Below are 26,347 nucleotides of genomic sequence, written 5' to 3' on the forward strand. Positions count from 1 at the left end.
TGTGTTGAATCTACGGTCAGGGATGGAGAAGGAAGATGACACTAACCGGAGAAAATTGTAATGATTTAAGGAAGGTCTAAAATAAAACTTCATATTCTGGGATCTGTATACTATATATAGCTCACGAGAACACTGGAAATACACGATTACAAATCTTTCATGGCAAAACGTAACCTACAGTACAGAACAATACACAAATAACACAAATTAATGATCAAATATGAAATAATTAACGGATCTCAGAAATTCGAATACCTCGATGGAATAGATTACAGTAATAGATCTACCAACTATTGTATTGCACGAGAGACCTAAAACGGTAGACATATCAATCATGTCGATTTGTCGACAACAAAAAATGTCACAATAAACACAAAAATAAGTAACCAGAACTCAGTGACTAAACCAAAGAGGCTGCCAGAAAACTAATAAACAAGTACGGTAGAAAAAATTGCAAGGCAGAATGTAGGGAACGTGAAGACAAGAATAAAATTTACGACCAAATAAGGAACGTTCTGTCAAAACTGAAAAACTTACAACATCCCTTCAAAGAGAAGTCAGAAAACAACAGAATATATTATAGAAATACCAGTAACGAAATGGAGGGATTAAAAAATCGAGCATGTTCAAAGAAAACGGGAGCTATCTAGTCACAGGAACTCGAGAAGATCCAGCAAGAAAAGCGACGAATTACTGAGCTGTACGAAAGAAGGAACACAAGAAATGACAAATACTTTAAAAAAGTCTTGAGAGCACATTGTTACAGATTTTTGTTCGTGTTGTTCAAGGCTGAACTGCTCCACCTTTACCATCATGCGATTTTTACATAGATTATTCACATTTTCCCACCACTGATTTGCAATTCAGACTAAAGATTTCGGATCAGGCCATTTCTATCTCACCTTACAAGCTACATTGTATGGATTTTGAGTACGATGCTACGTTTGATGTTTCTTTTCCGGTGATACACCACCGCAATAGCCATTTGCCATTTGCTATGCTGCTAGTGCTGGATACATGACTAACCTGTTTTCGGCAAGGTGTTGATTTAATTTTTTATCTCTTAATCGAGGCAAAGTTTTGATGGCCCCACGTGAAATATAAGTTTTATATCCGTGAAGTCATTACCGAGAGCTAATGAATAAATGAATATATTTTCCTAATTTTTTGAGGTATATTACATACCGCCATATGAAGATCTGATGTACTAATGTCTCACCGTATAAATGTTATGGGGCGACTTTCCATCAAAATTTTCATGTCCAAGATATTTCAAATTGTATATTCTTTCCCAGATTACTCATAGCTCGAAACATACGGAGACATTTGTTTTCTTTTAAATTATTAATGTACACATTTTTTGTTTTTAAATGACAAACGCGTTCGTATTAATGTGTGACTTAACGTGGAATCTAGAGAAGCTCTTCTGGTGGCTTTGGAAAGCCGATTTCATTCGTCACAGATGCTTAAAGATGTACATTAATTATCCTTTCTCTGTCTGTGGAATACAGACCGGTCATTTGAAGTTTGACAGCAAATGTCAGAAGCGAGCTGAATGTGGGGGTAGGAAGTTTAGTTAGGCTGTTTGATCAGTATTTTGACTGTTTTTCCACTATTTACTTTTCAGCACCAAAAGCAAACGTTTTCTGCTCGTAAATAAGGTAAACATCGAATTGAAAGAAATATTTAAAATGGAAAGTACGCCTGTGGCAACAAAACCTCCAAATGAATCGACATATATTCTAGAAGGGCAGCAATCGGTAATATGTTCACATGTACATATATGTAATAATATTTCGCTGTTGTAATTATTACGTAACGTTAAATGCGTATAATTTAATAATAGTTTAAAATTATGTCACAAAAATGTGAAGTACATTGGTGCATATGTTTCGTGGAAAATTTTAGATTGTGCTATTTCTTTCAGCATTTTCCATCGTAAGGGTGCATAGTCGATTAAGAAATTAAACAACATAAGAAATCCAACCAATAAAAGTAATTAAATATATATGGTTTACCAAAACCATAGCTAATCCTTTAAAAAGTAACTTTTATTGTAATTGTTTAGAGTTCTGTTTATAGTTTTAAACGTTCCTCTGTGGTCCACTGGATCTGTGGTTACCTTACAGTGAACACTGTGTAAAGTAGTGTACTGACACCTTTTCATTTCCTTGTCTTAATGTGAACTGTTTAAAGAGTTGTAATGTGTGTATTTCTTGGCTTACAGGTGGAAGATTCTACAGTGCACAATGACACAGAGCAACTTTTGGAGGTTTGTATAAGTGGTTGCTCCTTGTCCTGTGTGAATGGCTATACACACATGTTCATACTCTTATTACTAAATTACAGTTGCAGTAAAACTGACTTCAAATCCAACGTGATAGGGTTGCAGAGGATTATCAATGATCTCAAGGAAGAAAACTATATAGAATTGTAAGATGTCGAAGAATTCTTATTTTGAAGGCACTGCGATAAATAATTTTGTAGACCATCTGTTTTCAAATAGGTCTAAGTATGTAGTGAAGTAATTTAAACACATTATGTAATTTTACTCTACAAAGGTGCATCGAACTTCAGTGGTGCAGTGAAATAAAATTCTCAGCTTAACAAAGCAAAAAGTAGAATGAAACAATGTAATATTTTTTCACTTTCATTACAGGATAATCTAAGGGGGAAAAAAAGGATTTTGGAAATGGTGGTTTCAGACTAGTTTTATGGCACAGATTTGTTGTGTAGAATCTATTTTTGTACTAGGAATAGTTTGCAATGCTCTTGCACCCCTTAATAAGCGTATTTGTGCTATAATAGGGATTACCAAATAAGGCAGTGCTGTATATTTGGGAGGAAGGAGCTGCTCTGACTGGCCATTGTGATTTGAGTTTTCTTTGGTTTTACTAGATAGCCAAGGCAAATGCTGGGATGGTTCCTTAATAAAGGCCATGGCTGACCATGTGCCGTATTCCCATAGGGTACCTGTTATACCCTCATGTGTATTTTGGTCTGTTGATTTGCATTGCATTACCTCTATAAAACCTATATCTTTGTGAGCTAATCCTTGAACGAATAAAGAGTAATAGAAATTAAATGCCAAGGAAAAACCAATTGTAGTGGGAAACTGGATTCTGCAGATCTCAAAACATTTTCTTTCACTTGTTCATGAAATCACTTACATGAGTTACTGTACGTTACACATAAGAGATTTCTCACCAAGGGATGAGACTTGGATTGTGCTATGAGAAAACAGTACCTACATTGATTGCTGCCTGTAGGCTTTGTTGGTGGAAGTTTTTCTCCTGTTTGGTAATGTCTTCATTATCTAAATTGTGGTCAAAATTTGTAACTTTCTGTTTTAGGATGACAGTCGAGGACAAAAGAAGTCTAGCCTTGCTTATGCCAGTTTTAACTACATTAATTCAATCATTGGAAGTGGTGTCATTGGTAAGTTGTTTAACCTTTCTTTCTTTATTTATGGTAAACAAATATCTTCATTGCTTCAGGTAAATTCTAACCTAGGATAAGTCAGTGTATAACAAAAAATTACATGTTTTAAATTTACATTTCGCTATTTTTACATGAAATGTGCATTATATTAGAACAAATAAGCCCTCGGTTCCGACGCTACTACGAGTGTCGTATTCAGATTTAGAGTAACTGTTCTAAAACATATTAAGTATATAATACATTAATAAAATTAAAGTTTGCACTGACTGGAAAAAGATGCAGTACTTACAAGTAACATATTAAAAAAGATCTAAGCCAGAAAGGTGACGTCATGAATAGTTGTAAGAAAGATGGCGAGCTGCTAAGGGCTGCTCGTACTTTAGTGAACAAGGGTTGCAACAAGTCAAGAAATTTTGTTAGAGACAATGCACTGTCCCCCATCATTGCTGACGACCTTGTCAGTCATATCCATATCCACCAAAGACATAAAGCAACTTATCAAAATTCACACACAATGAACAGAAAAAAAAACTAAAATAGCATCGACATGACAAAACCAAAATCGTTAACTAAACTCCGTGCTGTCGTGATATCAGACACCACAACAGCCTTACGTCACAGGTCAAAGCTGACAGGTGGAATCGGATGCTTCAGTATTGAGCCTTGCGGCACTCTATATTTATTGAATTCATACTTTGAATAATGTGGTGTTACACACAGTACTTGCTTTCATCCACATAGGTATTTTATCCAGTTGTTAGATGTTCCTCTACTTCCCAAGTTGTCAAGCTTAGGCACTAGTTTTGTGTGATCGAAGATATCAAAAGCTGTAGAGAGATATAGACGTATTTCAATGACATTTACACCATTATCTAATTTTTAAAGTACTTCCCTTAAAAGTATAAAAACTACTGTATCAGTTGATTGGACTTCCCTGAAACTGTTGTGCTGTAGATAGTATCCTGTGCTTCACCATGAAATCTACTACTCCTCTTTGGGGAAAATCTATGATTTTTGAGAATTCGGATAGTAGAGCAATTAGCACATCATTCTTTGTATCTTTCTGGAATAGTTGTATGAACTTTGAACTATTTAGGCATGATGGGAGGAATTCTAGTTTGAGAGGGACTGCTATGAAGGTGAAGGTGAGCTAATGTTGAGCAATGGGATCACTAAATTTTTTAATGAAACTGTCTGAGATGCCATCTATACAGTGGGGTGGTTGTTAGTTTTCATACAGGACAGAACTTCTTTCTGAATTGGTGGAAAGATATAGTGAAGCTGATTTATGTAAGTATTTAAAGATGATACTGGACAGTTCTTAGTGCAAGGTTTGGTTTAAGTGACCAGTTCCATACTTATGTTCCTAAACTAAATATTGGAAGCATGTTCTGTTTCTTCAGGATCAGTAATTTCTTTACCATTACAGTTCAATTTGATATTGGAATTTTGGAGAGAATCACCAGTTTGCTGTTGTTTCAATTCATTCTATAAAACTTTAATTATGTTCCAGAATGAGATTTTCACTCTGCAGCGGAGTATGCGCTGATGTGAAACTTCCTAGCAGATTAAAACTGTGTGCCCGACTGAGACTCGAACTCGGGACCTTTGCCTGGCAGAAGTAAAGCTGTGAGTACCGGGCGTGAGTCGTGCTTCTGTAGCTCAGGTGGTAGAGCACTTGCCCGCGAAAGGCAAAGGTCCCGAATTCGAGTCTCGGTCGGGCACACAGTTTTAATCTGCCAGGAAGTTTTTTATCTATGTTGTTGGAACTGCATAGCAGTCATTTGCCATTACTTTGGCTTCTTTGATCACTTTCTAAATATTTTATATTTTGTGAGATATGCAAGGTATCCATTAGATAATATGGAAGATGTAGAGACCTCATATAATCTTCATTTCTCAACATGTGGATTTCTTGTAACTGTTGTCAAACAGATTTCTTCTATTAAACCAACCAGGTTTGGTCGTCTGTGTTTTAAATAGAAATGATATGTTAAAATGTGAGAGGATGTACATAGATACATTCATTTTATCTGTACTTTTACAGCTGTATACTTCAGTTAGTTTCCTTCCTTAACAAATACCTCAAGTGATCAGTGTACTGATGGCTGGGAGGGGGGCAGGGGGGAGCCTTCGTATTTTCACTGTTTGTTTGTATAGTTAAAGCCCAATCTTGAAGATATTTAGATACAAGATGATTATAATTAAACGTTCAAAATGAAGTATAAATAACACCACTGGTCAGAATGATGTCAAATTGCAATGGAATATTATCGGAGAAGGGGGGGGGGTCACTATGTTTCAGAATACGTAAAAAAAGTCATGTGCATGACCCATTGAAGTTGGTATAAACACGCCGGATACATGGCTTTTCCTGCTTTGTCATCTGCGACACTCGCTATGCCTGTTTTAATGCGGGATCACGCTCTGCTTTTAAAGTTGTATTACAAGAATGATGCCCCTGCACACATCACTCTGCAGAAGTTCCGGACACTGAAAGGATTGAAAAAAGGCATTGGTCCAATGACTGTTGTGGGTCTGGAGAAAATGATTTGGAAATCCAAAAAGACTGGTTCTTTTTGTGTGCAACCTGATAGGGGGAGGAAACGAATTGATTAGATGTCAGTGGAAGCAGTGGCCACAGCAATGTAGGAGGAGATGAGTGGTGGTGGTAAACGTGTAGTGCACGGCGAATTGCCCGAATATTGGACATACCCGTGAGCACAGTGCTTAAAATCCTACGGAACATACTTGTTTGCTATCCATCCAAAATTACCCATGTGCAAGAGTTGCTTCCTGTTGTACCTGTCAGCAAGAGACCTTTATTTTAGAATTTCTTGCTCACATGGAAGTGGACAATGATTGGCTGTGGAAGATTTCGTGGACAGACGAAGCTCACTTCCATCTGACAAGCTATGTCAATACACAGAATTGTCGAATATGGACAACGGAATATCCATACACACACCAACCAGTACCGTTTCATCTTGAAAAGGTCACTGTGTGGTAAGAGTTTATGGCATCATTTATCATATGGCCACATTTTTTCAAAGAGACAGGTACTTCTGGTCCTGTTACCTTGTGTGGATGCGATCATTTTTATGCACATTGAAAATCCAGATAAGCAGCTGCTGAAGTGCTATTTCGGAAATGCTAGAATTATCAGCCACCATTTCTGTACAGCCTGGCCATCCCAATCATCTGATCTTAACCTGTGTGACTTCTGGCTGTGGGGCTATCAGAAAGATGTTGTGTTCAGTGTTCAGATTGCGAACTTAGTTGCATTGAAGGCTTGCGTTGTGAAACACATTCTGAACATGACTCCGGAAACTTGCAGAAAATGGTGGACAGCATACTGAACAGGTTTTGCGCCAGTCATGTGGAAATTAATAATCAGATTTGATTTTGATTGATGGTGTTTATGTGGCTTTTGGCTTCAGGACAATTAAAAACTGATGTGAGTGATGCTTTTTATGCGGTTTTTGGCCTCAGGACAATTAAAAACAGATTTTTTCCCATTCAATGTGATATGACCTTGCCGTGGTGGATGGGCTTACGTAACTAATAGTATCACAGCCATGTGCACTGAGTAGTACAGTTTAACACCAAACATACACCTTAGGCATTGTTGTATGATTCATTTGTCATTCATAGCTGACCACTATTAAATTATGGTGCTTACAACGCCATCTATTGCTAAATTTTTGTCTACTTATTTTTCTTATGGCATATGTTTTCTCCCTTCCTCGATAATATTCCATTGCAGTTTGATGTCATTCTGATCAGTGGTGTTATTTCTACAGCGGTTTGAAAGTTTAACTTAATTATAATCACCCTGTAGTAGTCAGAAGATATTTACGTAGTGGTGTCTGGAACATGCAGGTGTTGCTGAGGTGGAGCTGTCCCAAAAAATATATTATTTGTATTTATTTATTTATCCTGTGGATCGCATATTGTACAAAGTACACATGATATAGGACAAGTCATTTTTCTTAACAAATATGTAGTTTGGAGAAAAAAAATAGGCAATGTACTGCCATTTAAAAAATGTAAACAAAATTGTTCATTGATGAATATAGTAACTTCACATACAGAGAATACAAACAATTTACATGGGGAACTAAGAAACATGTAGGCAGTGTAGTGCTACTTTAAATTTACACAAATAATCATTGAGACTACAGAATAGTGAAAATATCAACTGGAAACACAACAGAAGGACAATGTCATTTAAAAACTACATTAAACATGAAATTAACATTGAGATTTCACAGACAATTAAGTTTTAATACTAATAGAATGTGTACTTGTACATTCAAAAAGCGAGTTAAAAAATTTTGGGAAGTGAAACTGAAACATAGTTGTGTATAGTAGAAGTTAGGTTATTATTTTGCCTAAAGAATGTTTTACCCTAATCACAGTATTTTACAAAGGAACTTTATAATTTTTCATTTCCAGGAATTCTTGTACTGAATAGAAACAGTGCTTTGTCAGAAATGCCTTTAGTTTATTTTTAAATATTGGATCTGGAGCAGTTTTTATTTGTTCTGGAATTTTATTGTGTAATACGACACCCAGATGAGTTATATATTTTTGGTATGATGATGTCCTTGAAAAAGTTTGATGGATATTAGATTGCCCTCTGGTATAATGAGTGTGTATATCATTGTTTTGGATTAATTTGCCTGTTCTTGAGAGGTATTCCCTGGTGAATAGGATTGTTTCTTAAATGAATAGGGATGGGATGCTTAGAACATTAAGTTTCATAAATTGACATTTACAGAATTCCAGCTTTTTGAGGCCACAGATTATCCTCAGTGCTCTTTTTTGTAGTTTAAATATATTTGTGCTGTGAGTTGAATTTCCCCAAAAGATGATTCCATAGCGGAGCAATGAGTGGAACTGCGCATGGTATGCTTGCATTAGTGTGGATTTACTTGTAGTAGATTTTAGTATTCTTAGTCCATAGCACAATGATAAGAGTTTCTTTGATAAGTTGTTTATATGTATGTCCCATTTTAAATTTTGTTGGACCCATAGACCCAAAAATTTTGTTGCATTTACATTTTCAATTTTATCATTATTTAACTTTACTTGGATAGTTTTTTGACTGGATGTGGGAATTAGATGGAAGTTGATACGTACAGTTTTCCCACTATTAACAATTAGGCCATTTTTGTTAAACCACTCAGTTTTTTCATAGAGTTATCAGATATTGTCTGAAGGGATTCAGGGCTAGATCCAGTCAACACTATGCTTGTATCATCAGCAAACAGGATAGTTTTTTGTGGGCTCATATGTTCAACAAGATCATCTATGTAAATGAGGAAAAGTAATGGCCCTAGAACAGAACCCTGGGGAACACCATATCTTATTGTTCTTTCCTCCGAGAGGAAAACTGTGTTATTTATTTTATTCTGTACATTAATATTGTATTGAAGTGATACCTTCTGTCTGTGGTTTTGTAGGTAAGAGCATAGCCAGTTGTGAGCCACACCTCTTATTCCTCTTCTTTCCAATTTAGCAAGCAGTATTTTATGATCTAGTACTTCAAAGGCTTTAGAGAGATCTAAGAAGATACCTGCAGCTATATTATGTTGGTCAATTGATTTCAGTATGTGGTCCAACAGTTCAAAAATTGCTGTCTGGGTGGATAAAGATTTACGAAAACCATGTTGTTGAATGCTGATTGGTGCATGGTTTTTTATGAAATTTATAAGCCTGTCATAAAAAAGTTTTTCCAGGATTTTTGAAAAGATGCTTAATATGGATAATGGTCTATAATTGGATACTAAATCAGGGGAACCTTTCTTTAGTAATGGTGAGACTTTAGCTATTTTGAGAGCATCTGGAAAAATGCCAGTTTTTAATGATTGGTTGTAGATGGTTGATAATGGCTTTAGTATATGGGGAGCACACACCTTTAATATGAGGTCAGGTACTTCATCATAGCCACTAGAGATTTTATTGGGTAACAATTTTATCATGTTCCTAATTTCATCAGGGTTTGTTTCATAAACAAACATTGTAGCATTAGTGCTGTTTCACGTATTGGTGGAATTGAAGAACGATACCTTGCAGTTTGCCTGAATGAGATCTTCTGCTAGTGAGGTGAAATATTCATTGAACTTGTTTACAACTGTGTATGGATCTGTGACCTTAGTCATTAAGTGTTAGAGAAATGTTTTCCTTTTTAGGTGTTGAACTACAGGTTTCTTTTTTAATAACTTTCCACATAGCTTTCATTTTGTTTGAAGAGTTTCTTATGAAATTGTCATTCCATAAAAGTTTTGCCTGTCTAATTACTCTAAGATAAGTTTTTTTTTTGTAGGCTTTACAATAGTCAGAAAATTCTTCAGGGACTATGTATTTTTTGGAGCAATATTGGAGAAATGTTTCTCTCACTAGAAATTTTGATTCCTTTTGTTACCCACGACTTTCTATTTTGATTGCTTGAAGTTTTTGTTTCAAAAGGAAATGCTGTATTAAAGTAATAAAGGAAGGTGTTATGGAAGCTTAAGAACATATTATCAACAGTTGTTTGCATGTAAACACTGTCCCAATTTTCCTTAGCTAATAGGAAGTTAAAAATCCTAATATTGCCATCTGAAAAGTTTCTTCTTTGAAATACTTTTTTGGGGCTGATTTTACTATTTTCCATGTCGACGCTCAGTAGCTGAGCATCATGGTCACTGTATCCCATGCTCAGTACTTCGCCAGTGAATTTGTAACCAGTATCAGTTATGAAGATTTGATCAATTATTGAATCGGTATGCTCTGTTGATCTTGTTGGAGAGTGTATTGTGGGGATCATATTAAAGGATTTGGTCATGTTTAACAAATCAAGTTTAGCATTACTGTTTTTTGATAAATCAATGTTAAAATCGCCACAAAGTATTATTCTCATATTTAATGAGCTGACACTATTCAGCAGAACTTCTAATTTGGTCATAAAATTTGGAATATTACTACTTGGTGCTCTGTTTACATTTATAATTATATAGTTTAGTTCAGGCAGCTTAACCATAGAAAGCTCAAATTCCTTATCTTCAGATAATACAATCTGTTCATTTAGTCCTACCTCACTGAATTTTATCTGGTCCTTTACAAATATAGCAGTACCGCTATGTGTGGAGAAATTCCTACAATAAAAGCTTGTTAATGAGTACCTTGGAATAGAGGTTGACTGAATTTCTTCTTTAGACAGCCAGTGTTCGGTAATACGTATTACATCTGGATTTATTTGAGACTGAAGTAACACTTCCAGCATTTGAATCTTATTTCTGAATGACTGGACATTATGGTGCAATACAAGAAATGATGAACTTTGTGACTTTTCAGTTAAGGGTTTAATTAATTTCTTTTCTAAAGGTATTTCTGACACAGCACTTACCCTAAAAAATTGGCAGAGATTTTATTTTTGTGTGTGGCTTCTTGCACGCAATTTTCAGTAGCAGAGATGGTTTTGAGTGGTTGACACAGTTCTGCTTCCATCAAAGCTTCTGTTTTTGGCCTAAACCATTTTGTAATTTGTGGTTGTTTGGCGATCTTGATACTTGGGGCTGATTTCTTCAGGATATGATTTCGGAGTTTTTCTACTATTTGGTCCTTTCCTAACATATTTAAATGTAGTCCATGAGCTGTATGAAATCTTCTTCCTAAATTGTATGTATCAATTATCTCTACGTTATGAAATGTAGAACATATTTCTGATATCAGTTTGTTTGCAATGTAAATTTCTTGGTTGACACAGGACCAGGAAGGCAAATCATAACGATGAGGAATGTTAACAACGATTACATTTGTATGCAATAGGTTGTTTAAGCATTCCTTCATTTCTTTTGCAAACCCTTTTGTTTTTATTCCTATATATATCATTTGAACCACCTAGAAGCATGGCAAACTCACAATTACTTAAGTGAGATACATCAGTAGAGTTTGTTAGTTTATTTACCTCACAAAACTGCGCTCCTGGCTTCACAAAACCTGTTACCATTGAATTACATTTATCTTTCAATAGTGCTGAAATTCCACGTCCATGACTGTCACCAAGCACACAAATTTTTTTGTTTATCACAGTTTTGGGGCTAGAAGGTTTTGAAACGTGTTTTTGCTGTGTAGATATATTCTGTTTTTGCACATTCGGTAACCTTTTTTGATAACTATGAACCTGTGTTAACTTTGCGGTCTTGAGAGCAAATTTATTGTATGCAGCAGAAGTTTGTTTTTCACAATGACCATCGTTTTGTAGTAGGATATCGAATTTGTTTTTTTGAGCTATTACTGAAGAAGAAACACTATTTACGATATCTGCACACTTTATTTTACATGGACTCTGTTGTGTAGGTTCCACATTTTGCTTAATAACAGGCTTTTCTTTCAGATGGTGCACGATTTGATCTTTTGTAGATAGGCCTACAGTTTCGTGGAGCACGGCAGGAGAATTTATTACTAAAGACGACGAAATGATTGCGCTATGGTTTGTGTTACCGGTATACGCAGAATGTGTTGGAAAACTTGAAATGGCGACGGAATCATCGGTTACTGTGTACACTTTATTTCTGTCGAATTCACTTACGCCCTGCTCGGCGGTTTTTAGTTTTCCATGATCATTTTCAAGACATTTGAGTCTATCAGCTAACACTCTGTGTTCTGCCAACGATCTGCGCACAATTTCTTGCAACGAATTTATAGTTTCAACTAGTTTTGCTTTGTCAGGATGGACTTCACATGTTACACACTTACATTTTGATTTGGATGATTTTTCACTGCAGGTTTTTTTGCGTGGCACTAGACTTGAAACTTTGCGAAGCACTTTTGTTCATCGTCTTGCTATTGATGCCGGATAACATTTGAAAATTCGAAATAACTGGAGGCACAAATTCACTAAACTTCTCAGTCGCCGCCATCTTGTAATGTCTTTTAGTAATGTGTTAAAGAACTTAAATTATGAAATCACATTGGAGTATTTTCCACATGAAAAATGGCAGTGAATGTTTTTTGGGATTGTTGGTATCGAACAATATTTTTCGAACAGGTAGCAGCTAGTCTTAAGAAGCACCTTGAGATGCGCGGTAGCTCAATGTAGTATTGGTTTTGGGACTTGGCTCCTACAGAATACAGCTCTTACGGGCCTTCCGAAGGCTTGAGTAGCAGAGCCTAAGGAAAGCCTACTAACTTCCACAAGATTGTCAGGTTCTGCTGCTTACATAAATAGAAAATGGAAAGAGTGGCTGAATGTTTACAATCAGAGCGGTGTCTGTATCTCTTATGCTTTGATGTGTCATTAAATGAGGTCTAGTATTAGTGTTTTAGGTAGTTTTTTCTTTTTTTTCTTTTTCTGGGATTGTCAGTTTATCTGGCATAGGAATTAATTTTTAAATGTCTTGCTGGAGTGTGCTACAATATGGTAACGTGTCACCACTTGGCGAGAGATTTATGAATGAATAGAGGAAATACATGTGGGGGAAATGTGCTGTTACTGTTATTAGCAAGTTTGCTTTTGTGAGTGTATTGTATAAATTTGGGATTTCTTCTATAAACGAATGAATTGAAGTGAAATGTGCATTAACAAGTGATAAAAGACAATTCCTTTGTTGTAACTATCCATTTCACCTACTAAATGAAGTTTTTTAAAAATGGGTGGTAACATTTTACAGTAAAGTTACATTGCTCTAAACTTCAGCACAACAGACGTTACAAAACAATGCATTTTGGAGAGATATGTAATATGTTATGTCATGTGAAGTACATTTGTATTTTTGTTTTACACATTTGTAAATATGAAAACCAGTAAATGTGGTATGCTAGCTTCACAGACACTTAATATGGAGGCTGTTGGGTTTGCTTATGAGTCAGCCACAGCACAAAAGTCATGACATTACAGAAACACCAATCATTAGTCTCAAGGACACACAAATTCTACATACTGAATGCACACAAAACGTTAAATGTCTGAAGTTAAGAACTGAAAAATGTGAAAAATGTTAAGCACACACCAGAGCAACACACTGCATTAAAACTCTCTCCGAGAACATTTCTTTGAGTGAAATGTGTTGTGATGGTTGGGAAATGTGATCTCAACGTATAAATATGCTAGCCACCTACATATCTTATCTTGAAGATGGGTTTCAGTTTTATTTAGTAGTTGATTATGAAACCAAAAGGAGTTACATTGTGTACACTTGTTGCTAGTGTGTGACATTGCCTCTACCCCTCTCCCGAAATTATCTTTGTGGTGAAACTGTAGCCTAGCCCGAGGTTTAGGTTAGTTCAGATTGGTAAATGTTGCAGCCTTCCACAGTATGGATACCATGAGCTGTGCCTGAAAATGCGTTAACATTTCTGGCTGTGTATTAAGGACTATCCTTGTTTATCATTATCCTGTCTGGGGGAGAATTTACAATTCGCAATCCAAACCCGGAAAGGATAGACACCTTCCTTCTAGTTACCGCCCCATTTCTCTTACAAGCTGAGTCTGTAAGGTGATAGAGTGCATGGTTAACACTCGGTTGGTTTGGAGTCTTGAATCTCGACGGGTACTTACAAATGTTCAATGCGGCTTTCGTCGACACCGCTCCGCTGTTGGCCATCGTGTGACCTTGTCGACGTTCATCATGAACGACTTTTTGCGAAAGCGCCAAACAGTAGCTGTGTTCTTCGATTTGGAGAAGGCTTACGATACCTGTCGGAAAGGAGGTATCCTCCGCACTATGCATGGGTGGGGCCTACGTGGTCGCCTGCCCCTTTTTATTGATTCATTTTTTAATAGACCGAATGTTTAGGGTACGTGTGGGTTCCGTGTTGTCCGACGTCTTCCTCCAGGAGAACGGAGTGCCTCAGGGCTCTGTTTTGAGCATAGCCCTTTTTGCCATAGCAATCAATCCAATTATGGATTGCATTCCACCTAACGTCTCAGGCTCTCTTTTTGTTGATGACTTCACGATCTACTGCAGTGCCCAGAGAACATGCCTCCTGGAGCACTGCCTTCAGCGTTGTCTTGACAGCCTATACTCATGGAGTGTGGCTAATGGCTTCCGGTTCTCTGAAGAGAAGACGGTTTGCATCAACTTTTGGCGATATAAAGCATTCCTTCCACCATCCTTACATCTCGGTCCCGTTGTTCTCCCATTCGTGGAGACAACAAAGTTTTTAGGGCTCACACTGGACAAGAAACTTTGTTGGTCTCTTCACATGTCTCTTATTTGGCTGCCCATTGTACACATTCCCTTAATGTCCTCCGTGTTCTTAGTGGTTCATCTTGGGTAGCGGATTGCACTGTCTTGCTTCGCTTAGATCGGTCCATAGTCCGATCAAAGCTGGATTATGGGACCCTCATCTGCTCGGCCATCCCTCTTACGCCGTCTCAACTCCATCATCGGGGGTTACGTCTTGCGACTGGAGCATTCTACACTAGTCCCATCGAGAGTCTTTATGCTGAAGCTGCCGAATTACCATTAACCTACCGGCGCGACATACTGCTTTGTCGGTATGCCTGCCGGCTGTTGTCAATGCCCGACCACCCATCTTATCAGTCCTTCTTCGCCGATTCTCTCGACCATCAGTATGGGTTTTATGTGTCTGCCCTGCTGCCCCCTGGAGTCAGCTTTCGTCACCTGCTTCAACAATTGGATTTTGCCATCCCTACCACCTTCAGAGAGGGTGAGAGCCCGACACCACCTTGGCTCCAGGCTCCGGTTCACATTCATCTTGACCTCAGCTCGCTCCCGAAGGAGGGTACTCCAGATGCTGTGTATTGCTCACGGTTTGTCGAACTTCGTGTGCGACTTGCCAGTAACACCTTTATTTACACTGATGGCTCCGAAACTGACGATGGTGTCAGCTGTGCCTTTGTCGTCGGGGACGTCGCCTTTAAATCCCGGCTCCTTGACCAGTGTTCCAGCTTTACGGCTGAGCTTTTTGCTCTCCATCAGGCCGTTCAGTATGCCCGCCGCCACCGCCACTCATCGTATGTACTCTGCTCTGAATCACTCAGTGCTCTTCATAGCCTTGGAGCTCCATATCCGGTCCATCCCTTGGTGCAACGGATCCAGCAGTCCCTCCATTCTTCTGCTGTTGGTGGCTCTCCTGTCAGCTTTCTGTGGGTTCCCGGCCATGTAGGAGTGCCTGGGAATGAGGCTGCTGATGCTGCAGCCAAGGCTGCAGTCCTCCTGCCTCGGCCAGCCTCCCATTGTGTCCCGTCATCTGACATTAGTGGGGTTGTTTGTAGGAGGCTTGTGTCTTTGTGGTGGGATACTTGGTCATCACTTCAAGGAAACTAGCTCCGGGCAGTAAAACCGTTCCCAACTGCTTGGACAACCTCCTCCCAACCATCTCAGCGAGAAGAGGTCCTTCTGACCAAGTTGCGGATTGGGCATTGCCGGTTTAGCCACCGCTACCTGCTCTCCGGTGACCCAGCCCCGCAGTGCCCTTGTGGTCATGCATTAACAGTGCGCCATGTTTTATTGTCGTGTCCCCGTTTCAGTCAATCTCGTGTTATCCTGTCTCTGCCATCTACTTTACAGGAAATTTTAGCTGATGACGCTCGAGCAGCTGGTCATGTTCAAAGTTTTATTACTTTGATGGACTTGTCCAAAGACATCTAACTCTTTTAATTATTTTATTTGCGTCTTTGTAAGAACTTTCTGGTGTCCCCCCCCCCTTCCCCCCTTCCCCCCTTGAGTTTTACCAGATTATATGTGCACTTACATTTGTGACTGGGTGCTAATGACCTCAGTTGCTGAGTGCACTAAAACCCCACAAAAAAAAAAATTGCAATTGTATGTTGCAAATATAGCCATAAGATCATCTCTATCTTCTGAAACTTTGTTGAAGTCAGTGTTAAATTCTCTACACATAAATGTTTTATTCCGGTCCTGGTACTGCCAAGACTACATTCAAGTTTGTTAAAGAATATTTTTATGTTTTCGTATATACATGTTCCTCTTTGAGTAACAATTTTTCTTCATAAATGCAGTGACGAAACAAAATCCTGTATATTTGTAATTGCTAACATCCCATAAGCTAGCTAATATTCACTAAGCATGTAACAAGTACTTCTTTTAATTTATCTGACATCAATAATTCTAGCTCATTGATTTTGTTTTATAGTAACTGGACATTTTGAAAGACCACTAATCTTGTGACTCCTGTTTGGCATATTTGATTAGTCACTTACCTTTTTGTGTGTGCTTTCTTTTCACTCTCATCTGAAGAGTACTTCTAGACTGCACTGTGGTGGTGCTGTCTTAATGTGGCCAGTAAAAATCCCAGCTTCTTGACAATGGATATCTTGCTCTAGCAGGCTGCACTCTTATTGTTCTCATTTAAGTTCACCATCCATATGATGTTGGAACTGTTCTCTTAAAGGAAACTTGTATTTGTTTTAAACAAGTTTAGGTTTTGCACATTTCTTTGATTTACAGTATGTATGAAATTATCGACAGTTCTGTATGTGGTGGTTCAGATATGCTTTTAACCATGTTTTTTCAACAGCAATACATGTTCTCTTATGGATTTGTTATTTCTGTAATGTTTCTAGTATTCTAAGTTAATGATTTTCATGGCACGTTTCAATTGTGGCTAAATGACCATTCAACTTTGTTCCACAAGGACACAGTACAGCTTCTGATGTACTCTCATAAAGCATTGTGAATGATACCTCTTATACATCACTGAGCATATTCCAATGCTGTTTCATCTACATCTACATGGATACTCTGCAAATCACACTTAAGTGCGTGGCAGTTGGTTCATCAAACCACCTTCACAATAGTTCTCTCACCCCCTGTGGGTCTGGGGGTTAGAATAGGCCTGAGGTATTCCTGCCTGTCATAAGAAGCGACTAAAACAAGTCTCTCACGTTTTGGCCTTTATGTGATGGTCCCCTGAAGGGTTTGAACTCCATTTTTTTTTTTTTTTAAATTTTCCCAAAGAGTGAGCCAATTGGAGGAGGGCGCCTTACATGGGCATCGTGTCCATTGTGCATTGAGATCTTTAGCCCACTTTCTCATCGTCGCATTGCAGTCCCACCCATTCTCCATCTCTTGGGCAAGGACACCTTCCTGGGTGTGTTTTCCACCATGCACTATGCAGTGTAACTTTCTGTGCCAATGATGACACGCCATGAAGCATAGTACATCATCTCTTTCTGGTGGTCTGCTGCCAGCATTCTCTAAGTGGGCAAAGTTCAACTTTAATGTTAAGAAATATGACCCCGAGTTGGTCCCCTCCATGGTCACACCATGGTAGGAACACCAGGCTAAGGATGGCAGTGAAGCTTATTCGCCCCGGTACCTCATATGTGTGAGAGGAATCTTTCATGTCCGTGAAGACTCAGTTTTTTGTGGAGCAATTGGAGTACAAGTTTGGGGAGGTAGAGGGTTGTCCAAAATGCGCACTGGGTCAATTTTGATTAAAACAGCATCCTCTACCCAGTAATGAGCATTACACGCTTGAGGCAAGTTGGGCGTGCTACCATGATGCCTCATAACAGCTTAAACATGGCCCAGGGTATTATATTTCGCGGGACCTTCTTTTGCTGTCTGATGATGAGCTGCATGCCAATTTAGAATGGTGAGATGCTCATTTCATCTGGCGCATTCATTGGGGTCCAAGGGATAACCAGATTACCACCGGTGCCTTCATCTTGGTCTTAAGGGTAATACATTACCCGAGAAGGTCAAATTGGTGGTCTCCTGCTGTGACGTCAAGCAATATAACTCTCCCCCAATGTGGTGCTGGAAGTTTGGCCGTATGTCTTCCCGCTGTACTTCCAGCGTCACATGTCGAGATTGTGGACGTGTATTGCATTCCAATACTCCATGCGTCCCGCCTCCAATCTGTGTCAACTGTGGAGAGCATCATTCACCTTGCTCGCCAGACTGCAGGATTTTACAGAAAGAGAGGAAAATGATGGAATATAAGACCCTGGACCAACTGACCTACACTGATGTTAAGAGGAAATTTGAGTGCCTACATCATGTGGCTATGACAACCTCATACTCCGCCGCAACGAGAACAGTTCTCGCTCCATCAGTTCCTTGAATTCCTGTTGCCTTTCAGAATCAGGAGACTACACCTGCCCCCTTGATGGGGGGGGGGGGGGGGGGAGGGCAGCACTTCCCTCCCTGTTGCTTCCACACCACCTACTTCGGGAGCAACACCCCCACCCTCCCACCCCCTCCCCCATCCATTGGGGATTTCAGTCCCCACTTATGCGCCGGAGAAGTGTAAGTCGTCTTCGGCTCCTCTCACTAGGAAGGGGTCCCTTGTGTTGTTCCCTTTCCAGGTTTCTGCTATTGGGAAAGACGACACCTGCCAGCAGCTGAAGAGCCCAAAAGCAGCTGGTTGTAGGGCTTCATGCTCATCCTCAGTCTCGGAGACTGATTCAGTGAAGTCCTCCCAGCCAGGGAAACCCAAGGAACAGTACGAGAAATCGAAAAAGAAGACCCCTAATAACAAGGAACATCAGTGGCACCCACACCACCGCTACCTACAAGCTCTGTGTCTGAGGATGGGGTGGGCATTCTGGCATCTGCTGAGGACCTGGATCTTGCTGGACCCTCAGACATAACGGATATAGACTGCTTCGGCAAAAAGTTGTTGGCAGCAGAGGACCCTGAGGTGTAATCTACCTCATTGACTGTTCCATGCCTTCCCAGTCTCACAATGATGTCATCCTCCAGTGGAATTGCGGTGGTTTTTTCCACTAACTGGCTGAACTACGGCAACTGCTAAGCTTTACACCTGCTTTCTGCATTGCCCTCCAGGGAAACTGGTTCCCGGCAGTGTGGACCCCTGCCCTCTGTGGCTGTAAGGGATACTACAGGAACTGTAGTGACTATAATAAAGTGTCAGGTGGAGTTTGTGTTTATGTGCTAATATCAGTCTGTAGTGAACCTGTGCCCTTCAAACTCCTCTTGAAGCTGTGGCTCTTAAATACAGACGATGCAGGAAATAACTGTCTGCAACGTATATCTTCCTCCAGATGGTGCAGTACCCCTGAATGTATTAGCTGCAGTGATTGATCAACTCTCTAAACCTTTCCTACTTTTGGGAGATTTTAACTCCCATAACCCCTCGTGGGGTGACGCCATGCTTACGGACAGAGGCAAATATGTCGAAACTTTACTGTCTCGGTTCGACCTCTGCCTCTTAAATACTGGGGCCATCACACATTTCAGTGTGGCTCATGGTAGTTACTCGGCCATTGATTTATCAGCTTGCAGCCCGGGACTTCTCCCATCTATCCACTGGAGAGCACATGAGTACCTGTGTGGTAGTGACTGTGGTGTCACCGCCAGACACCACACTTGCTAGGTGGTAGCTTTAAATCGGCCGCGGTCCATTAGTACATGTCGGACCCGCGTGTCGCCACTGTGTGATCGCTGACCGAGCGCCACCACAAGGCAGGTCTTGAGATACGGACTAGCACTCGCCCCAGTTGTACGGACGACGTAGCTAGCGATGCACACTGAGGAAGCCTTGCTCATTAGCCGAGCCAATAGTTAGAATAGCCTTCAGCTAAGTCAATGGCTACGACCTAGCAAGGCGCCATTAGTAACATTGCATGTATCTAAAGAGTCTCACTTGTATCGCCACAATCTCCAGATGTACCAAAAGGATGGATTAAAGTTAAGTATTCCAGAAGCTACGTACTTTTTTTTATAGCCTTCATAACGTATCCTGTTTCAGACCTCATGCACCCTGCTTTGGCTTAGCGCGTGCCTTTCGGCTTCCTCTCATTGTGTCTAGGCTGTCTTGTCTAGACACAACAGTGACCACTTCCAAATCTTCCTGTTACTGCCCTGGCGTCAGGCCCATGGACGCCTGTCCAGATGGGATTTAAACAAGGCAGACTGGGAAACTTTCACCTCTGATGTCACCGTTGACTCTGCCCCACATGGTAACAGCGATGTGATTGTTGAGCGGGTGACTACCTTAATTGCTTGTGTGGCAGAAAATGCGATCCCTCGCTCTTCAGGTTGCCTCTGGTGAAAGACAGTCCCTTGGTGGTCACTGGAAGTTGCTGAGGCTATTATAGTGTGTCGGTGAGCTCTACAGAAACATAAGTCACACTTCCCTAGAGCATCTGATTGCCTTTAAGTGGCTCCATGCCCGTGTATGCCACCTTATAAAACGACAGAAACAAGAGTGTTGATAGAGGTACGTGTCAACCATTGGGTGCCTTAAGTCGCCTTCACAAATCTAGACGAAGATCCGACATCTTTTTGGGTACCAGACCCCAACAGGTTTCCCTGGCATTACCATAAATGGCGGGCTATGTACTGATGCAAATGCGATTGCAGAGCACTTTGCTGAGCACTATGCTTGAGCCTCTGCATTGGAGAACTACCCTCCAGCCTTTCGCACCTACAGACAGCGGATGGAAAGTCCTCTCATTCACTAAACGCCACAGTGAACCATATAATGCCAAATTTATGGAGTGGGAGCTCCTCTGTGCACTTGGACATTGCCCCAACCCAGCTCATGGGCCAGATCGGATCCACAGTCTGATAATTAAACATCTCTCGTCTGTTTACAAGCACCATCTCCTCGTCATCTTCAACCAGATCTGCTGTGATGGCATCTATCGCAATGGCAGGAGAGCACCATCGTTCCGGTGCTCAAACCCGGCAAAAACCCGCTTGATGTGGATAGCTATCGGCCCATCAGTCACCAACATTGTTTGTAAGCTGCTGGAACGTATGGTGTGTCGGTGGTTGGGTTGGGTCCTGGAGTCACGTGACCTATTGGCTCCATGTCAGGGCGGCTTCTGCCAGGTGCACTGTACCCCTGATAACCTTGTGTCCCTCGAATCTGCCATCCGAACAGCCTTTTCCAGAAGCCAACACCTTGTTGCTGTCTTTTTTCATCTACGCAAAGCATATGACACCACCTGGTGACTACATATCCTTGCCACATTATACGGGTGGGCGTCTCGAATGGTCTAGCAGCAGCTGTAGTGCCGTCTGTCTCACCCTCTCTGTATGCAGATGACTTCAGAATTTCTTACTGCTCCATCAGCACTGGTGTTGCTGAGCAGCACCAACAGGGAGCCATCCACAAGGTGCAGTCATGGGCTCTCTCCCACGGCTTCCAGTTTTCGGCTGCTAAGTCATGAGTCCTACACTTCTGTTGGCGTCTTACCGTTCATCTGGAACCAGAAATTTAGCTTCATGATGATCCACTTACTGTAGTGGAGACGTATTGATTCTTAGGACTGGTTTTTGACACCCAGTTGTCTTGGCTACCTCACCTTCGTCAGCTTAAGCGGAAGCGCTGGCAGCAACTCGATGCCCGCCACTGCCTGAGCAACAGCAACTGGGGTGCAGATCGCTCTACTCTGCTGCAACTCTACAAAGCCCTTGTTCAATCGCACCTTGACTATGGGAGTCTGATTTATGGCTCGGCGGCACCCTCAGCATTGTGTGTACTCAACCCAGTGCATCACTGTGGCGTTCACCTAGCGATGGGAGCTTTTAGAAAGAGTCCAGTGACCAGTGTCCTGGTGGAGGCTAGAGTCCCTACATTGCGAATCAGACATGCACAACTGCTCGCCAGCTATGTTGCACCCATTTGTAGTTCTCCTGAGCATCCAAATTACAGTCTCCTTTTTCCACCTGTGGCAGTTCATCTCCCACATTGGTGGCTCAGGTCAGGGCTAACAAGTATGGTTCGTGTGAGATACCTTCTGTGTGGAGTCCTTCTCTTTACCACCTGCCATTCATGTCCATCTGCATACACCTCCATGTTGTACACCTAGGCCACAGATTCGTCTGGACCTTTCGCATGACCCTAAGGACTCAGTTACTCCTGACACTCTCCGCTGTCACTTCCTCTCGATTCTTGACGTGTTCTGGGGCTCTGAAGTGGTTTACACCGATGCTCTATGGCTGATGGTCATGTTGGCTTCACCTACGTCCACAGAGGCTGTTTTGAACAGCATGCCTTGCCCGATGGCCGCAGTGTATTAACTGCAGAGCTGGTGGCCATCTCTCGTTCGCTTCAGTATATTCGTTCGTGCCCCGGGAAATCCGTTTCTTCTTTGTACTGACGCCTTGTGCAGCCTACAAGCTATCAACCTGTGCTACCCTCGCCATCCTTTGGTAGCATCCATGCAGGAGTGCATCTATGCCCAGGACTGGTCCCATCATTAAGTGGTGTTTGTGTGGACACCAGGACATGTTGGCATCCCAGGCAATGAAGTTGCCGGTAGGCTGGCCAAACAGGCTACGCGGAAACCGCTTCTGGAGATGGGACTCTCTGAACCTGACCTGCATTCTGACTTGTGCCTTTGTTTTTTGGCTTTGAGAGAAGGATTGGCATAACAGTACACACAACAAATTGTGTGTCATTAAGGAGACTACAAATGAGTGGAAGACTTCTATGCAGGCCTCTTGCAGGGCTCCACATTGGCCACACTTGGATGACCCACGGTTACCTCCTGTGCCGTGCAGACCCTCCTGAGTGTCGATGCGGCACCAGGTTGACAGTGGCCCATATTCTGGTGCACTGTCCCATTTTGACTGCTCAGTGACGAAATCTTGGGTTACCGGACTTGTTGCAACTAATTTTATCTGATAACACCCCATTGACTGATTTAGTTTTACATTTTAGTGCATGTCCTTTGTCCCTCTGTGTCCTCCACCCTAGTGCTTCTAGGGTGGAGGTTTTAATGTGTTGCATATTGGCTGGCTTCTCCTTTTTTATTCTCATGGTCAGCCAGCCATGGTAATCTGCTTTGTTGTTTTAATCTCTTCATCTCGTTTCTTGCATTTCTGTGGTTTTCTTGTTCCGTTTTGTCCATTAACATGTTTGTTGCCCTTAATTGTTAGAGATTTTTCCTTTAATTCTGTTTTGAGTTGTCAGTCTCGTTTCTTTTATTCTCACACTTATGACATTGTTTTATTTGGAGCAAGGAACTGATGACCTTTTAGTTTGGTCCCATTCCCCCTCTTTTAATCCAACGATTCCACTCTCGAACAGCGTGCGGAAAAAGAGAACACCTATATCTTCCTGGGCGAGCTCTAAATTCCCCTATTTTATTATGACGATAATTTCTCACTATGTAGGTTGGTGTTACCAAAATATCTTCTCATTCGGAGAAGAAAGTTGGTGATTGAAATTTTATGAGAAGATTCTGATGTGACGAAATATGCCTTTGTTTTGTGTCCATTGCAAATCCTGTATCGTGTCTGTGACCTCCCCCCCCTCCCCCCCCTCCCCCTGTTTTCGGTAATACAAAATGTGCTGCTCTTCTTTGAACATTCTCAATGTACTCTGTTAATCTTATCTGGTAAGGATCCCAGACCACGGAGTAGTACTGCAAATGCCCACAGACAGGTATGGCGTAGCCAGTCTCTTTTGTAGATCTGTTACATTTAAGTGTCCTGCCAATAAAACAGTCTTTAGTTTACTCTGATACGATTGTCACACATGCACCTTGTAGCTCCTAATACTCAATATTTATCGAGCAGTTTACTACTAGTGAACACATTTTGGTGTCTCACAGTGAAATAAGTTTTTGCAGTCCAACACTGAAGCGAGAGCTGTTTTTATGTGTGTATTTCTGTTTCAGAAAAATTAACTGTACTTTATTTTTTATACTGTTGATCAGATGTCAATATTTCCACTGTTGTATTCGTATATTAGTAACTAGCTACAGCTTAAGATAACCTGTACATGGGATAGTTTTCATTTAATAGGGATTCTGTATGTTTCAAAAGCTGTGAAGTGTTAGCTGTTCCATTTCAATAATTATATAAGTGGAAATGAGATATTTCATAATACTTTTTATGCTTGTGTGTGTTTAGAGGCTGAAATGGAGTTGATACAATTTGGAGCATCATAGGGAGAATGATACATTGCTCAATTTCCAATGGACAGCAGCACTTTTCATTTCTCATAGACCCTATGAAGAAAGAAAGAGAAAAAGCAGAAAAGAAAGTAAATGAGTATGCGTGTGTAGTTCTGTTGAAGCTTACACATGAATTTATTGCACTCTGTGGGAGCATGAACTGCTGTAATAAAATGTAGATACTTAGTGTGTTAGAGAGCACTGTGAAATTACTGTGCTCTGTAGTTTGGCTTCATAAACATTGAACAATAAGTGACGACTTATTTAGATTCTTTGATACTCCATACTACCTGTTGGTGCATGTCGTTCATATCAGCTGTCGAGCAAAAATAGAAATGTGTGAAAGGGATGTTTTGTTTTCTGGCAACACAGAAGATGCTTTTAGTCGCATAGCACCTGCCTAGACAATTCTCTGCACATTGAGACAGAAATTTGACTAATATCAATTTTTTTGAAAACTAATTTTGTCTACTGTCCTGAAAACAACAAAATGTTCTTCCATGTGGCCTTGCCAGTGTGTTCATAATACTTGTTGAAAATAAATATTATGGCAGTGATTAATAATCACAAATCATTACAAATAAATGCAGTTTTTTTTGTCATTTGTAAGAGTGGCAAGAAGCTTGTACTTTCTAACATATGAGATAAGTAAGCAGCTTTAGGCACTGTAGCAAAGTCATTTTGAGTTGTGTGTAGATCTAGTAACTGAGAAACAGTAATTTTAGTGAGTAAAACCTATGATTTGGTGATGCAAACAAACGCCATTCCCGATTCATTCAAAGTGCATTAAGAAAGATGCTAAATTTTTCATATCCAAAAAATTTGTGTATTGAATAACATTTAAGTATTTGAGGATGGCAGATAGAAAATCTATTGCAAAGTACCTTGCAAGATTAAAGAAATTTTGCAAGTTGTCATCAGTGTACAAAAATTTAAATTTAGTATTTTCCTTCTAAATACTTCCCTTCTGTGAAGCAAGTGTCACTTACTGTTGGCAACACTTCAGAAATGGTTTTTAAAATGGTTTCGTAAGTGTTTAATGTAGGTATGTGAGATGACACTAATTTGGAATTATTAACAAAATATATCCCATGGCTACCAGCCAGACTGTGTGCAAAATATCAATAATTTGTCAAGATGAATTCAAAGATCTATTTGTGCATTATTTTCATACTACGTACAAATTTGTAACTGCATTTCTGTGATAAAGTAATGTTTTGCCTACAGGTATACCATATGCCTTTAGTGAATCAGGATTTGGAATTGGACTTGTTCTTCTTACTGTAGTTGCTTTGATGACTGACTATTCTTTGGTCTTAATGGTACGAAGTGGACATTTAAGTGGAAGTTTTACTTACCAAGGAATAATGCAGGCTGCATTTGGAAAACCTGGTTATTTTGTTTTGTCAGCCCTGCAGTTTCTGTACCCTTTCATTGGTATGCAAAAAGACTTTGTATAAGAATTACATAATCTGCCACTGAAAATTTTATGCACACATTGAACAATGATTTTGTTTCAGCCATGATAAGTTATAATGTGGTTGTTGGAGATACGCTAACCAAAGTAGTGATTAATGTGTATCACCAAGAGTCTGTATTTGCGAGTCGTCCATTTGTCATTGGAATGGCAAACATCTTCGTAACAGCACCACTTTGTTTGTACCGGGAATTAGAGAAATTGAGCAAAATTTCATTTGCATCTCTTGTGTGTGTTGGATTTATCCTGATTGCTGTTACTGCAAGGATAGAGCCTTTGTTGGAGGTAGTGTAAGTAACATTTAGAATTCCTATTTGCTTCTAGCAGTAGATGGTAGTGCTGAAAAACACACACACACACACACACACACACACACACACACACACACACACACACACACACAAAACTTATAAATGTAGGTGTAACAGTAAAATATTGTAGAAATTATCATTGAAAATATGGCCTTTAAATGTTATCAATTTGCTTTCAGGAGTGTACCTTCTTTTTTGTAAGTTATGACATGGAGATGAGGTGCCATTTTTATTGAAGAAATTCACTTCCCTTGTGAT

General features: G+C 40.2%; 1 protein-coding gene across 1 annotated transcript in view; it reads left to right on the plus strand.

The window, feature by feature from the left end:
* The first annotated feature begins 1,305 nt into the window (after nucleotides 1-1,305).
* Nucleotides 1,306-26,347, plus strand: part of LOC124556545 (putative sodium-coupled neutral amino acid transporter 11) — a 72,356-nt gene continuing 47,314 nt past the window's right edge. Inside the window, exons 1-5 of the mRNA XM_047130499.1 lie at nucleotides 1,306-1,760; nucleotides 2,228-2,272; nucleotides 3,354-3,438; nucleotides 25,529-25,738; nucleotides 25,822-26,068. Coding sequence (XP_046986455.1) covers nucleotides 1,692-1,760; nucleotides 2,228-2,272; nucleotides 3,354-3,438; nucleotides 25,529-25,738; nucleotides 25,822-26,068 — 656 coding nt within the window. The 5' untranslated portion in view covers nucleotides 1,306-1,691. The remainder of the gene's footprint in view (nucleotides 1,761-2,227; nucleotides 2,273-3,353; nucleotides 3,439-25,528; nucleotides 25,739-25,821; nucleotides 26,069-26,347) is intronic.

This window comes from Schistocerca americana, chromosome X (assembly GCF_021461395.2).
Source record: "Schistocerca americana isolate TAMUIC-IGC-003095 chromosome X, iqSchAmer2.1, whole genome shotgun sequence".
Taxonomy (NCBI): Eukaryota; Metazoa; Arthropoda; class Insecta; order Orthoptera; family Acrididae; genus Schistocerca; species Schistocerca americana.